This window comes from Pterocles gutturalis, unplaced genomic scaffold, assembly GCF_000699245.1.
Source record: "Pterocles gutturalis isolate BGI_N339 unplaced genomic scaffold, ASM69924v1 scaffold17022, whole genome shotgun sequence".
NCBI lineage: Eukaryota > Metazoa > Chordata > Aves > Pterocliformes > Pteroclidae > Pterocles > Pterocles gutturalis.
In genome coordinates this window covers 94062-109896 of record NW_010113159.1, presented here as the reverse complement: position 1 = coordinate 109896, position 15835 = coordinate 94062, and the positions used below count along the sequence as shown (strand labels likewise).

Here is a 15835-nt window from a genome sequence, read left to right as displayed (position 1 = left end):
TGAATATTTTCTGAACTTTTCATACATAGTGAATTCTATGCCAAAAAGCAATAGAAAAAAGAAAGAGCAAAGTTCTTTTGTCTTTAATTTCCTGAGGTTTGTCTATCTAGATGTAGAGCAACATGTAAACAAAAAGCAAAATTATTGCATACGTCGATTCAAAAGTTGTTCTCATTTCATCATAAACTGCCTGCAAACTTTCCCTCATGTCCAGCTGATCAAACATTGATCCCACATATTGTGGGGTTTTTTTTGTTTGTTTGTTTATTGCTGTGAGATGGCAGATATTCCAAAGAAAAAAAATTAAATGCAAGATCATGTTAATTTTACTTAGGGCACATAGAGAATTCAGTATGAATAAAATGTAGATCATACAGAAAGGTCAAGTTTCTCCTTATTTTTTTCACATCTCTGTTCTTTGTAACTGAAGGGCCTCTGGTTATTTGTTATTGTCAGTAAGATGAGATTTAGGATATTTTGTTCTGTCTGGAATCACTATTTGATCACTAATCTCGTACTGTCTCAAGACCATGGAGAACAGTCTATGCCAACCACCACAATGTTGCTCATGAAGGGGAATGCTGCAGCTACCACCATTAAAAATATAGGTAATATTAACTGACATTTTCTAAACAGGTTTAAAGAGAAACTCTGGCTTCAAGGAGTATATCTCGAACCTGAGAGGCCACAAGAAATTAGCTTCAATTTGGAACATGATCCTGCTCTTCTCCTGCCTGCTGCAGAGGATCAGAAGATGGACTGAACTGCAAGATGCCTGATTCATGAGGGTGTTCATGTTGTTTGCTGTGTCCATTTGTAGATATTGGCCATGGGTGAGGAGAGGATGAATCTTTGAGTGCTATTCGATTTATATCTAGGTTACAATTTGTATTTGGTTTCTTTAGAAACGTAATTAATAAAATTAACCTGTGCACAGCATTTATTAGACAGTGATTTTTAATTTCTTGCAGTTTTGTTCTGGTCTGTTGGACAAATCTAACAGAAGATGATGATGGAAAAGAAGAGATATTAGCCTTTAAAATTACAGATCTCCTTGGTGATTCATCAGTACCCACTGTTTTATTCTTCTACAAATTCTGTCAATGCCATCGGTTCCATTAATAGTTATTCCCACTATCTTATATAGAGAATTCAGACACAAACTAATGAGGACTTAAAATTAGTTTATAACTACAGAAATCTATGGTTTATTAAATGGAGTGTTCATTACCTTATTTCTAACAGCTTTGAGACATTTTGAGAAGGCTGGGCATCAAAAGAAGTGGTCACTACCACTACCAATAGCAAACCTTGTCTAATGTATGCCTAGTACAAAGAAAGTTTTCAGGGAAGAGAGAGTCTCCTTAAGGCAGAAGTCTTCAGCTATATTGCATTTTCTTTCAGGACTGGATTACTGTGATAAAGCAGTCCATTTTCAGTTGATGCATGTCATTAACAGTCCATAGGAGTGGACTATGAAGTGATACTTTTGCTAATTTCAAAGCACATCCTTAGCTTAGCCAAGGACTTCCCAGTGATAGAATTCCTCAACACCCACAGCATCCATGCAGGTTGTAAAGAAACCCTGAACTGAAATTGAATCTTTTGGATTGTAGGGCAGTCATTAGCATGATGAAATTTTTGTCTCCATCTCTTGAATTCAGAGTCTGTGTCTTTTTCACTTCACTGCAAAGCTCCTTGCAGAGAAAGAGGAGGACTTTTGTAGTGTCACCTGTTTGCAGCATCAAAGAACGTAGTTCAGAAAACATCCCATTTTGGATGGCTGTTTGGCACAATAATCAACAGAACATCTAGTTAGACTTGTTAATAACTGTCGTTTAGCTTGGTCCTTCGATTCAGATTTTCAAAGTCCTACGTAGCAAATAATTCATGCTACTCAGGCTTCTGCTTCAGTGCAGTTCGCATGGCTTGGCCAATACCACAGGTACCTATGTATTGTGCAACTGCTTATCATGCAGCATTTTGTCATTCTTCATGTAAACACTGATTAGGCCAACACTGTATTTTTATACCACTGCAATGCACTCGCACTTCTCACAAAGAGCAGATAGGGGTTTAAGCAGTGCAGCATCTTTATGCTTTATCCAGGTAGATGTCTTCCGTGCAAAACTGGGACTGAAATAATATTTTTGGGAGCTGCTTAAGTCATAAGACCAAAACATAAAACATCTATCTCCAATAAGATGCAGGTTGTCTGGTAGAAACTTAAATTTATCTCCAAATTAAAGTACAGGCATAGAGAGGAAACGAGGTGAAAAAATATCACGTACATGTCTTCACCTGATCACATAAATCACCTGCTTGACGTTATGGAAAAGTCAATGGCATCCTGCCCACAGAAGAGTCACAAGGCTGTGTGTATGTGCACATAAATATAGTAGCTGAGGACTGAGGTTCTTACTCTGCTTATTTGCCCTGTATCTCTCACAAACAGTCTTTCCTAAAATGTAATGGAGATAAATATCAAACATCTTGTGGACCCCATGCAATTACCTTTGTGCTGACTAAGGCCCTTATTTGCACATATTGTTTAGATTTAAAGACTTCTCGGGAAATACTGTGCTTCTAACTGCAGCCACATTCAGAGAACTGACAAAGTATGTATCAAACATACCCCCCCCCAAATTATAAACACCCTAAAATGTATGTTCTTTTATGAGCTGGAATCCGTAAGTATGGCATCATCAGCATATATAAGGCATTGGGTTCTTCTTGCTTTTTCTCTTGATTGTCAGCCTGTAAGAACAACTTGAACTTTAATATTTGAGGTGGGCTTTTTTTCTCCTTTGATTCACACAATACGACTTTACTTATAAAAAAAAAGTTAATGTTTTTCTAAATAATATGAGGCAAAACAGAAATCTGTATATCTGTTCTTGCCTATGGTTTTCTTACAAGATAGTAGAAAGTGGTGTTTATAAACAGATAAAAACCCCAAGAACCTTATTTTGCCAATGAGGAACACAACTATTGCTCCAAATGTTCCCAGGGAATGGATCCATTATGAAACATGGTGTGTTTGTTTCTTTTCATTTTATAAATTACAGACGCCCATGAATTTGCTAAAAGGTCTATGAAATTTGAAAGTAAGTATCTGTTAAATTCTAAGGACTAGCTCAATGTTAGTTAAAATTTGTCCCCAGTATTATGGTTTTAATTATTATTTTGTGGAAGCAAGTGGAACAGTTAGTAAAGATATTCTTTACTCAGGATCTCAGGTTTTGGTAGTAGGGCCCTGCTTTCTATGGTGAGGTGCTGAGTAAGTAATGTATTTATTCCTTCCTCATTTCGCATATGGAAATATGTGGGGATGATAGATAAATAATATACAAGGAAAACTTGGGAAAAGTGATGTCTGTAAATGTCATCTTTAGATATTTCCAAGAAGATTATGTAAGTGATAACTATCAACAGGAGGTTACTGAATATGGACCCTGATAACTATTCCATACTCATTCAAATCTAGTCATAGGTCCCAGTAAGTTGTTCATATGTGAAATAGTTAAAGTAGTTTCAAAAATTGCTTAGTGCCTCTGTTATACTTTCTGCTCTGGGAGCAACTGACAGTGCATTCTTCAGTGACAAGTAAAACAGTTTTCTGCAAGCAAGTTTTAGTTTGTATTGAAAAAGATGAATATAGCTTGCATAATCTGTTACAATAGCTCAGATAAGAGATGTTAGCATCTGAAAATGCTGCAGCTTTTCAGAAGCCAGTTACAGCACACAAACATGGATATTCTTGTGAATATAATGCATTTTATAGCCTTTATTTGAGGCACTGAAGGTGTTGTTATTAAGTACTTTTTATAGCATTTGCAGGGAAAAGGGAGTTGATGAAGGTGGTAGGACTGTGTTTTGATTTCAGGTCAGGATTTAATGGTTTAACAGCTAAGAGAAGAATTTTTTAATTATTTCTAAGTTTGAAGAATGAAGGTGGGTGGGAGGAGAGAGGGAAATCAAATTTTTTTTTCAAAAGTAGACTTTAGAAAACTGGAAATTCAGCAAGGATATAATATGGAAATACATTTCAGGTCATGTTTTGTCTGTTCGATAAGGATCTAGGACAGTATCTTATTGGTGAGTTTTATTTAAAGCGACCAAATGATTTATTTTATGGTTCCCTTGGTTCTGCATATTTGGTTGGGGGACAGAGTGAAATGAAAATAGTATATGAAAAGAGATATAAAAGACATTGTACCAAAGTGGCAGTTTGAAGCTTTCAGTGTTCAAGAAAGAATTGTCTTCAAGCTCTGACTAGAGTCTCCACCTTTCAAAGCGTCTTCATGTGGGCCTACTAAAGTAATTGTTCCTTTTGTGCAGTTTCACTCATTGAGTCCGTAGGATTGTTAGAATTAATCAAAGTGAATCACATACAAAGAGGTTGCTGGTGTCCACACCACTATGTTTTATTGTGTTGAAGATTACCTGCTATTTTTTAAATATTTTGTTGGCAAAATTTTTTCCTTGTAACTTTCTGTTACTGTCATCAATTGTTTTTTACTTGATTGACATCAAAAAATTTGAACTACCAGCCATCTCATAACATAAAGAGTGACAGTTTGCACATTTCTATAATTTAGAAATTATCACATGTTCATAGACTGTTTCACTGTTTATTTGACTTAGACTTTGTCATTAAGCTGGCTGCGTTTATTTAGTTTGCAGCTACTAGCTTGTGTTCTTTCTCCAAGGCTGATTTTTCACTGAATATTTCAGTGTTCAACTGCAGAAAAAAACAACCATATGCTAACTTAGCAAGTTGCTGTTTAGAATCATAAATTAGATACCCTTTACACAGATTTCTTTGGACATTTTGTGTCTTAGTAGAAGGTAACTTGTCCTCTCCACTAATGTGTAGAGTTGCATTTGTTATCATACTAAGTCTTATACAGAGAGATCAGGCTCTCTGACACCTATTTGCAAAAAAAAAAAAAAAAAAAAGTGAAAAACGAGCCATTGTACTCTGACTTTCAAGCTTTGTGAGAGTCCAGATAGCACCAGTGTAGAGAGTATTCCTCCAGTTTCTGTTGCTGTTGTTACTGCTGTATGCCAAGAGTAGCCATTAGGTTGACACCTTATGGCATGGACAAATTAAATGGCAGATCAAATTTTTGAAGTTATTTTATGACATCTCAGAAATATCTCCTTTCTTGTTTCTTTCAAATATGCAAATTATAGTATAATACCCCTCTTGCAGGAATCATAGTGGTGGTATTCTCTCTCCTTGGCATTGTCTGGAGCTCCTGCTGGAGGTTTCCTTCAGGTTGTTTTCAAGCACAAGTGAAGCTTTTAGTAAAAAACTGCAGCCTGTGTTTACTTCTCTAGATATCCTCTGAGAGATCGTTTTCAATGTGGAAACGGCAGACTGAAGTCCTCCCTTTACCAAAACAGCTAAGCACATACTTGACTTTAAGCACATAAGTAGTCTTATGAGCCAGTTATGTGCTTAAAGAGTTTGCTACATATATGTTATACATATTCCACTTCATATGGAAGGAAAAGTGTTTTTAAATAAGAAGTGAACAATGGAAACAGGCAGATGTGGTGTTGTAGCAAAACACTTCTGATTCCAGCTGTAGACAAGGGTAGTCTTCTAAGTCTGACCTCTGTTTCAGAGACAACCAGTCTAATGGTACAATTAGCTGCATTGGCTGATGAAGCTGGGCTAGTGCAAGTTCACAAACTAATATGCTATTCTATGGGTGATTAACTCTGTGGTTTGTACAAGGCCTCCACAGGTCTAGAAAAAAGCCACTAGACTTAAAATCTGCCTTTTTGAAAAATTACAGTAGTTGTCTGTTACTATACTTTCACAGAATTCGTATTTCTTCAGTATGTATGCTATTTGTTAAGCTTAACTGCTTGGAATATCCAACAAAAAAATTGTGAAGGAGACAAACGGAGAGCACCAAATTTATATACTACCAAACACAATTTTAGAATTCAAAGTTATGGAAAAAAGTAATTTAAACAGTGTATTCTCATAGTGTGCAGCCACATGTCTGAGCTCAGCTTACTTATTTAGTGTGGTGATGGACAGATGCATTTGGTAGCTTCTTGGATGTTTTATAATGAAAGTAAGGCTGAATCTCAATGATATGACTACTTCTGACTTGTACATATCCTCTTCTAAAATGCTTCTTTATTACTTTCTTTGTCTTGTGCTTATGACAGAAATTTGCAATGGCTTGTAAACTGCATGTTATAAGCAAAATTGAATTATAAATCAGTCTTTGGAACAGATGATTTTTCCTCAGTGAATCCCTTTTGTGCTTCCAAACTTAGTGTTGTCAATCAAAGCAACAGGTGGTGTATGGTTACACAGAGTGGATCCCCTCTCACACGATACTTTCTTTTAGGAAACCAATCAGAACCGGCACTGACATGATGAGGCAGACCTGTCAGCAGAGCTGGGGTATATAAAGCAAAACAACTATGTTAGCACTTCTGAGCAGTCGTGCATTCCCCGCCTCGCCTCGGGTGTAGGGATTGCAAAAAAACAAAACTACACTGTCAAGACTGTGTAGTTTTGTTTTTATGATTAGAGGCTCTACAATTCTCATGCTGGGATTGTCTAAAAAAATCTTACTCTGGATAAGGACGTCGTTCAAGAAGATTTCGTTGGGCTTAGCCCACTCTTACAGGCACTTTGAGAAATCAGGTTAGTAGCATGTTTCTGCTAGTGTAATGAGCAATTTATCAGTCATTAATAACTCTGATATGATGTGTTACTTATAGATTTGCTCACAGGGGGGTATAGGTTTCAAAGTATAGACATGGAACACTTAAATTCTCTGGAAAGATTATGTTTTAAATTTCTGGAAGCAAATTTTGGTAACATTCAGACATTCAGCAAAAAGTTTTTCCAGTATATTTATTGTTAAAGACTATATAAATTAAGATTCTGAAAGTGCATGGAAACATCTGCTTAACTTAAAAACTCCTTTCTCTTGGGAGTGTTCAAGGTTATGCTACTGAGAGATAAACTGAGAAGCTCCAAGAATAGCTCTGATAAAATGCATATGGTATCAGCTAAGCGCTGATGACTTTTTAAGGGAATCAACAGCTGAGGTATCAATTACATGGCAGCTCTGGAACACTTGTCTGCTGTCATTCATAGCTGGGTAGGTTATTTCTGGAACATGACATTTCAGATGCATACTTTCAATTCTAATTATACAAAAAGCCTTATAAGATCCGATCATCAAAATTTGCCTCGACAATGAAATACATAAACTTGGTGTGAACTCAGTGGCAATTCTAAATAATTAAATAATTTCCAATCTATTCTGGAGTCAGGAAATTACATATATTTGTAAGCTTTCACAATGTTTAATTAAATTGTAAGATTATTTCCATATATTTTAGCTGAGCTTCAAAATATAATTATAACTGAAGTAGGTCTTAGCGAATTACATGTGACAGACAATTGTCTTCATCTTCCTTTCAGAAAACTAGTGTTGTGTTAGGATGAAATGTTGGTCATTTCTTTCTAATTTGAACTCATTTCCTCCCACCTTTGAAGCTGAAAAGCTTTGATAAAAGGCTGTTCCTCTGTCAAGCTGGAACAAGTATCCAGATAACCAGTAAAGGCAATAAAAAGCAGCTCAAAATCCCAATACAATATCCAGTTCTGCCCTTATGCACTTATTCTATGTAGACATCAGGCACTGATTTCAATGAAGGAATTGATATAATGAAGAATTTTCACCCCTTTGAACAGTTAACATAAATTAGCTCACAGTGAGATACTTTACTTTCTCAATTTTTAAGTTAAGCCTGAGACTATCACAAAATCAGGCACAAAATCCAATGTAAGCAACACTAAATGTGTGAGATTGACTTTAAAAGATTATGGGGCTAACCCTTGTTTAGTAAGACATTATATATATGCTCTCAGGGGAATTTTTTAATGAGAAAAGGTGTAACTTCAATACATGTATGACACTATTAAGAAGATACTAGCTGCATTTTAAAAACCTGCGTAATTCAGCATCATAAATTCATGCAAATATAAAATAATTCTGATACAGAAACTTTGCCACAAGATCCTGCTGGCATAGGAAGAGAAAGAAAACTATTTTTCTTTCAGATTTCACATGCATCTGCAGTTGTTCAAACCATCAGTGTCAGTGGCTACTTTATCTCCTAGCTCACATTTCGAAGGTGGCTGTCTTCATATTCAAAATTCCACTGAGATACTCTCTAAGAAAGAGTAGAATTTTATCTGCATATTTAAGGCCAATATGCTTCTGTGTAAAATGAAATTATTTACTGCTTGCAGACTGCTTTTAAAAGAGAGCCTCCTAGCATTTTTTTAATTATTTAAAGCCAAGTAGGTTGCAGACATTCAGATTTTTTTTTTCAGTTGCTACTTAGTGACCTAGTTGTCTTCCCATTAGAGAATGCAAATGCTTTGAACTAACAAAACATTTTCAAATCATTCAAAAAAATCTTTACATGGAGATTGTTTTCTCTTTAGGTAAAGGAGATTAATGGACAAATTAGATGACCTGCACAAGGTCATGGAATGAGTCAAGCAGAACTTGGTCTCTGGCTGCATACTTGTAATGCCAGATCACAGCTTCACTAAATATAACAGTTTCACATCCAGCTCAGCCAAGTGTGCCCTAAAAGTAATTTGCTGTATAACTTTGACATGGTGAAATGTGAAGACTGTAGGTTTTGACAATGTGATTTAAAACTGAGAAGAGTAAATTGTTATGAAAATAATTACAAATATTGCTAAAATCTACCAAGAAGAATGTGAGTATAATAATTTCACCACTGACATCTAATTATGTTTTTGTTGCTTTCAGAGTGCCTGTAAAGATGACAACAAAAGCACCAACATTTACGCAGCCATTACAAAGTGTTGTGGCACTGGAGGGTAGTGCCGCAACCTTTGAGGCTCATATTAGTGGTAAGGTTTTGATTCATTCTTGCAAGATTGATTATTTTTTATTATTATTCTTGTAACATTTATGCTAAGACAGTCACACTTTTCATAGGTCATAATCTGATCTGAATGGGTAAAGATCAGTGTTGAAATGTGAATATACATCCTCACCATATGGTGCTGATCAGCACTGTGAGGTGCTGTCAGATATCTACAAAACTGTTGCATAAAGTTACAAGGCTTCCCAGGCAATAGCCAATCATCCTGCCAATGAGACTGGTGTCTAATTCTCATCTGTGTTAGAATCATCAAAACTGGAGGAAAATAGCATTAAAAGTGTATGCATGAAATACATACTGTGCTAATAAGGGAACTTCATATGGGTGCAGAGAGAGTAATCTTATTTGGATGATCTGGCTAAGGTGTATTTCTACCTTCTGTGCCCTTGAGTTTGCTTAATTCTAGAGTTCTGTCAGGAGGGTTAAAAGCACAAAATCTAGGTCCATGTGGCCACTGAAGAGGGTAGAACTCCCTAGTTTGCTAGATAGTAGGTGCGTATGGTGATCATGATGGTAGTACAAAGGTGGATTAATATAATTTGTTTATACAATTTAAAGATGCTACATAATTTTAAGGGATATTTCATTTTGCCAGTCTACACACTATTAAAACACCCTATCTTGTGCAAGACCCCATGCAAACCCCCAAGAGGACTTTCCCAGATGACCAACACCCTGTTCTAAGAGTGCCTCTGACCTCAATAGTGACTAAGGAGAAATGGCTTCCTGCTGATGGAATTATATTGTCTTACAGGCATTAGCAATGTGATGATCCACATGCCATAAAACACTACCCAGATGCTCTGTGACAGGTGCAAACACATGATCTGTTCAGCTATAAAGATCTCTGACATCTATGGTCCACTGTAATTCATCCCTTGGTCCTTTTGGATAACACTGGCTCACACAAGGTTCATGAAAGACATTTTAACATGTCCTGTAGTCTACATCCATGATATTTTTTCATGCCTTATACTGTTATTTGGCCCTCTACTTCAGTTAATTGCCCTGACCTTCTCTTGTTGTCTGTACACTGTAAATTTTCTGTGAAAAGTTTCTTTCCACTGATGATTGCAATACTATTATTACAAATACATAAATATATAATCACAACTAGTTAGGATGCTAATATTATATCTCGATGTGTGATTTTAATTTGTGTGATATTATGGAGTACTTGACAGGGGAACTTGATTTCTTACTAAGAGGAGATACAGCAGTTTTTCTAATAGCATAAACCATATTTGTATTTTAGCCCCAAATATCATGTGAGGCAATCTCCTGTTAGCTTTCATTCACATTGTGGGATTCTGGAATATCTTTCCTGCCCCAAAAGTATCCACCAAGATTGACAGATCTGATGGTGGCTTGGCATTTAGTTTTTCTAACGAATAAAAAAAGTGAAAGTTTTATTTCTTGGACTAATTGCATAAATAATGGACTACACAGCTTTATTCTGCTACATTGTCTGCCCTTCCTATCTGTCATGAATTATGGTGAATTTGAACTTCAGACTGTTTATCTCTGATAACACTGTCCTTTTATAGAGAAGTCAAGTATTAGTACAAAGCCACAATTCAAACATGAAGAGCCAAGTTAATCTAAGAGTACCAAGAAGTGTTTAGCAACCACCTCAGATGCAATTTTGCAGTCTGTAAACTAGAACAAATGAATTGTACTGTTGTATCAGAGTGTGAGTTAAGCGTTGCATTACAAAGGTTAGACATCAGACAAAAATACCCAGTACCTCCCCCAGTGCTCAGAATGTGCAGAACACACAAACCCCGTGATTAAAAGCAGTAAATGCCAGAGCAGCTCGGACATCGTCACAGGGGGAGCCCTGCTGGGCAAGCAGTGGCTGAAGGGTCATGAGACAGCACGTCCCTGTCAGGAAAGTCTGCAGTGCTTCTGACATTAGAACTCTGCCCATCCTCATATCTCACGGTACTGATCAAGTATTGAATTTGTTCATAAAGAACTAACCTGTACTCCGCTTAACTTAAGGTAATTTTCAGGTATTACCCAATACAAGCCAACCTTTATACTTTGCATTTTGTTGAAAGCAGCACATAGATTGTACGCAGGTTGGCAGTTCCTGTCATGTCATTGTCAGGACAATCTCGCTGGATTCAATTATTTAAGCGGTGAAGTTGAGGCACTTCAGTTTCATTTTTTTCTTTTTGGTGATAAAGCTCAAAAAAACTCAAGGACAGTTCTAAAAAGAAAAATAATATCCTAATAATTAATATTCAAATCATAGTGTAATTTGGCATGTCCCTACTCCATATAGTCCAGGCAAAAATACCTATAATCTAGGGTAGACCTTACCTTTTAGTTCCAAGCTCTGTGGTGTGGGACTAATGGAGTGCTAGTAATTTGTGAAGTTGAGTTTCTTTTAATATGAATTTGGGCTCAGATTTTCAGAATAACTTCTAAGTTTGGATCCCTTGAACATACCAGTTTGAGACATCAAAATAGACCCTGTTTTTAAAAATGTAGGCCTTGTTCAACCTACCATGCAAACTCCCATGTTTGCTAATCATCATATGGTGCTGCACAAAGAAATAAAACATTTTGGCAATTTTTAAATAAATTCACTATTGACAATATGATTTTTGGCCACCTAGCTGCCTAGCTTAAAACATTTTGAAACTCATTTGCACAAATGTTGAAGACACATAGCTCTGGATGAAATCAGTGGGATCTGCTGGATACTGTTATGTTTATGGTGATAATGCCCAAGTTGTCCTATACCAGTAGTACAAAATTGAGTTCTACCAGCACCATCAGGGATGTTTGAAAACTTCCATCTGTGAAATTAAGAATGCTTAAATGTACTTTTACCCTTTTGTTTTATAATCCTCTCTAAAACCGGCAACATTCTCTTTCTTTGTGTGTGTGTTTCTATTTTACATACATCTAAAAATCAGTTTTTCAACTATGAGTAAAATTCAAAACTTTCCTAACCAAGTCCGGTGTGACTGCAGACAACCAGTAAAAGCATCAATCTACATATCTCAGCTTCTCTTTCATTTTAGTCTCACACAGTCATATTCCTGGCACGTTAAAACCCCAAATAATTAAATGAGTTTATAGGAGGAATACTCTAGAAAGGAAGTAGAATTCTGTGGTCCTGGGGTTTTCCAAACCACAGAGAGTGGAACTGGGAAAATTAGAGCAGCTATAGTAAGCACAGTCTCGGATCTCATTCCTGAGCTGCCGTGCAGTGCAGTTGGTGATTTGGCTTGGGTGGAGGAGTAAATGAAGTAAATTTGCAGGGATTTTCATATTGGAGAAATGGTGTTCTAGAACTACAAAAAGGACTTTGAGCTGGAACTGTCTCCTAAAATTAGATGTTCTCCTTATGTGGCTCATATAAAAAATTTTACCTGTTTGTCAAATGGATTTGAATTGCTCAATAAAGTTGGCTGAATAGAACACTGGGAAGAGAATTTCCATTAGGAATCTAAAATCACCATTTAAGGCTAAAAAAAACCAGCTGTAGATAAAGATTAAACTCTCCTGACCAGAAGAGTCTTGCTCATGACCCTGACAACAAAAGAATAATATATTTGAACTACAAAGGATCTGCTGATTCTGTCTGACTACTTTCCATCAAACTCAGAATTCCCTCCAGAAAAAAAGAAAAAAAAAAAAACACCAATTAATAGCACTTGATGTTAATGTCTGCAACAGTCACTTTTTCTGTCACTTCATTTTCTAAACTATTTAGTGTTAGGGCAACCACTTAACTTGTTTTGAAGTTCCAATTTTTACTTTATCTGCAAACTATTGGACTGGATAATTTTGTTGGCAATACTACTTAAATATTAGCAAATAAATAAAAAAAACCTTGCATGCGTCAAGTGACCCCACTGATAATTTTGATGAACCTTTTTTCCTCTACAGGATTGCTAAACACTGCTTTCCGTTCCTTATTCCTAAATGCAGTAGCCTGTGCAGTTGTCCTATTGCTCTGTGTATTTTAAAGACCCTTCTAAAAAGAAATTCCTTTACCACTGGGTCACTGGGCATATAATCATAGATCTGTGCCTATACCATTGCACTCCATTATGACTGTGTATATGTGAGTATTATGGTAATTTTGGATATCTTGCATTTCCTAGTATTTTAATCTCCTTTTGTCTTCATTTTTCTTTAGGTTTCCCAGTTCCTGAGGTGAGCTGGTATCGGGATGGCCAGGTTCTCTCTGCTGCAACTCTGCCCGGTGTGCAGATCTCGTTTAGTGATGGCCGCGCTAAACTGGTGATCCCCTCCGTGACAGAAGCAAACAGTGGAAGATACACCGTACAAGCCACCAATGGATCTGGGCAAGCAACTAGTACTGCTGAGCTACTTGTCACAGGTATCAAGCTAAAGAAAGGCACATCTCTCTGCTAGCAATTTGAGAATGACAGAGAGAGCAGAAATGTCACATATAATGAAAAAGTTTGGATTTGAAGTACACAATTAGCAAGAAATAGCAAACCAAATTCTGTTTCCTAAAGCAGTCTAGAATTCAGTGTATATTCTCACCAGTAATTTCTAACAGCATCCTTTACACCTTAACCGTATAAAGTTTAATCTTGATCTTATAAACTCTTAGTCACAATTACAAACTGCTGGCTTATCTCTGTATACTTCTGCTCACATGGCTACATTCAAACTACGCATAAAAGAAAGTTCGGCAGGACGGAGCTCTTAATATTCAATGATATAAACGATATTTAACAGGAAAGCTCACATAAAGGGCCATACCCCAGAGACTGCGCTTACTACCTGTGGTTATAATCAATGCATCTCTAATTCTAGAAACACTTGCAGTTGTGGGTATAACCAGAAATATCAGGAATTTTAAACAGATGAAGAAAGCTAAGGGTGTTTGCATTTTGGCAAATCAACTCTTAATGTTTTGAATGTTTAAGAAGGTAGCATCATCTGTCAGTAGCATGTGAAGGAAAAATAGACGTTTTGCACTTCTAGTAATTAAAATATCTAGCCCTTACAGTTCATTTTAACAGATGTTATTGTTTTTCTATTTGTTTCTTCAATAAAACTGCAGCTGGAACAGCACCACCAAACTTCTCACAACGACTACAGAGCATGACTGCAAGGCAAGGAAGTCAAGTTCGACTTGATGTGAGAGTGACTGGAATCCCTACACCTGTGGTGAAGTTCTATCGGGATGGAGTAGAAATCCAAAGCTCCCCCGATTTTCAAATTTTACAAGAAGGAGACCTTTACAGCTTAATAATTGCAGAAGCATATCCTGAAGACTCCGGTACCTATACAGTAAATGCCACAAATAATGTGGGACGTGCTACTTCGACAGCTGAGTTGCTAATTCAAGGTAACCCATGAAAATAAGAGCATTCATTGTTGTAATGGTACAATATGTACCACTTCATCAAAGTTTCATCAATAAGTTCATTTACAACTTCTTTCTCAAGACTTACTGACTTGCTGTGAAATTCAGTGTCTTTGCTGAGATTTACCAAAGGTTTTTGTCTAAGAATTTAAAAGCACCTTTTCTCCAGAATGGGTCTTCTTTAAACTGAGGATACAGTAGACAGAAAAAACGTGTGGGATACTTTCAATTATTCTCATTTTGTTCTGTAGATTTCTCAAAGTTGTATTTGTAAGCTGGCTTTGATAGAATAGATATGTTAGACTGCACAACTGTACATGGTCTTCCAAATGAGCCTGGTAAGGATTAAGACAGTTCTTAGAGCAGAATTGTAGCAGTGAATCATTCTACTCAGAGCAGTCTTGCTTGGATTTCACCTCAGTCAGGCTTCCAGACTGTAGTCATTTGAGATCCAGGACAGATTCTGAAGAATCTGCAATATCTGTGTTTTGTTCTGGTTTTTGCTTGTTTGTTTTTCTGATGACATAGTAGCGCAGAAATATTATTTCTACTGTTTTCATAATGATCTTCCTCTAGATACTGCAGGAAAAACAGATAGTTGCTTAATTCTTTCTCTGTTGATTATATACATTTGTATATGATTGGAATTGACCATTCATTTATTTCTGCAACTGCTTATTTTTTGTTGACATATGCAATTCTTCTGACCATGTTTTCTCTTGCAAAAGGTGAGGAAGAAGCCGTTCCTGCTAAAAAGACAAAGACAATTGTTTCGACTGCTCAGATTTCACAAACAAGACAAGCCAGAATTGAAAAGGTATGCTTTTCAAAAACAAAGCAGGTAGGGCTAAAATGTGGATGAATACCTCTACAGTGTCTTAGACTTGTTTTCTTGATGTCGTTGTAGAAGATTGAAGCCCACTTTGATGCCAGATCACTTGCAAGTGTTGAAATGGTCATAGAAGGTGCAACAGCCCAACAGCTCCCACACAAAGCACCTCCACGAATGCCTCCTAGACCTACGTCAAAATCACCAACTCCACCAATAATTGCTGCAAAAGCACAAATGGCACGACAGCAATCACCATCGCCTGTTAGACAATCACCATCACCTGTAAGACATGTCAGAGCACCAACACCCTCACCAGTGAGGTAAACTTATTATTCTTTCCAATGAGGTTGCTTTTTGAATCACTTTCACGTACAGTGGTAATGCTGTAGAATGAGATCATAGTACAAAATGGAAGAATGAACTGACTTAATACTGTATTTGTTCTGACTGTGAGCTATAATGTCCTATATTTACCACTGCTATAGAAATGCATGCCTCTTATGTAAATTTTCTATCCCATATGGAAGAAAATCCTTTAGAGAATAAATCCCATTTGACTGCTCTACATACAGATGAAGTAGTACTCAAAACTCTAAGTTTGTGATGAAAGAGAAGAAAACAGTAGAGCAGTTGGCCCTTCATTATTTTAGATGAAC

General features: G+C 36.6%; 1 protein-coding gene across 1 annotated transcript in view; it reads left to right on the top strand.

The window, feature by feature from the left end:
• Positions 1-6470: 6470 nt before the first annotated feature.
• The window catches only part of TTN (titin), a gene marked incomplete at its 3' end in the record, with an annotated part of 102830 nt that continues 93465 nt past the window's right edge, over positions 6471-15835 (top strand). Inside the window, exons 1-6 of the mRNA XM_010074370.1 lie at positions 6471-6682; positions 8841-8944; positions 13142-13345; positions 14042-14329; positions 15076-15164; positions 15255-15499. Coding sequence (XP_010072672.1) covers positions 8854-8944; positions 13142-13345; positions 14042-14329; positions 15076-15164; positions 15255-15499 — 917 coding nt within the window. The remainder of the gene's footprint in view (positions 6683-8840; positions 8945-13141; positions 13346-14041; positions 14330-15075; positions 15165-15254; positions 15500-15835) is intronic.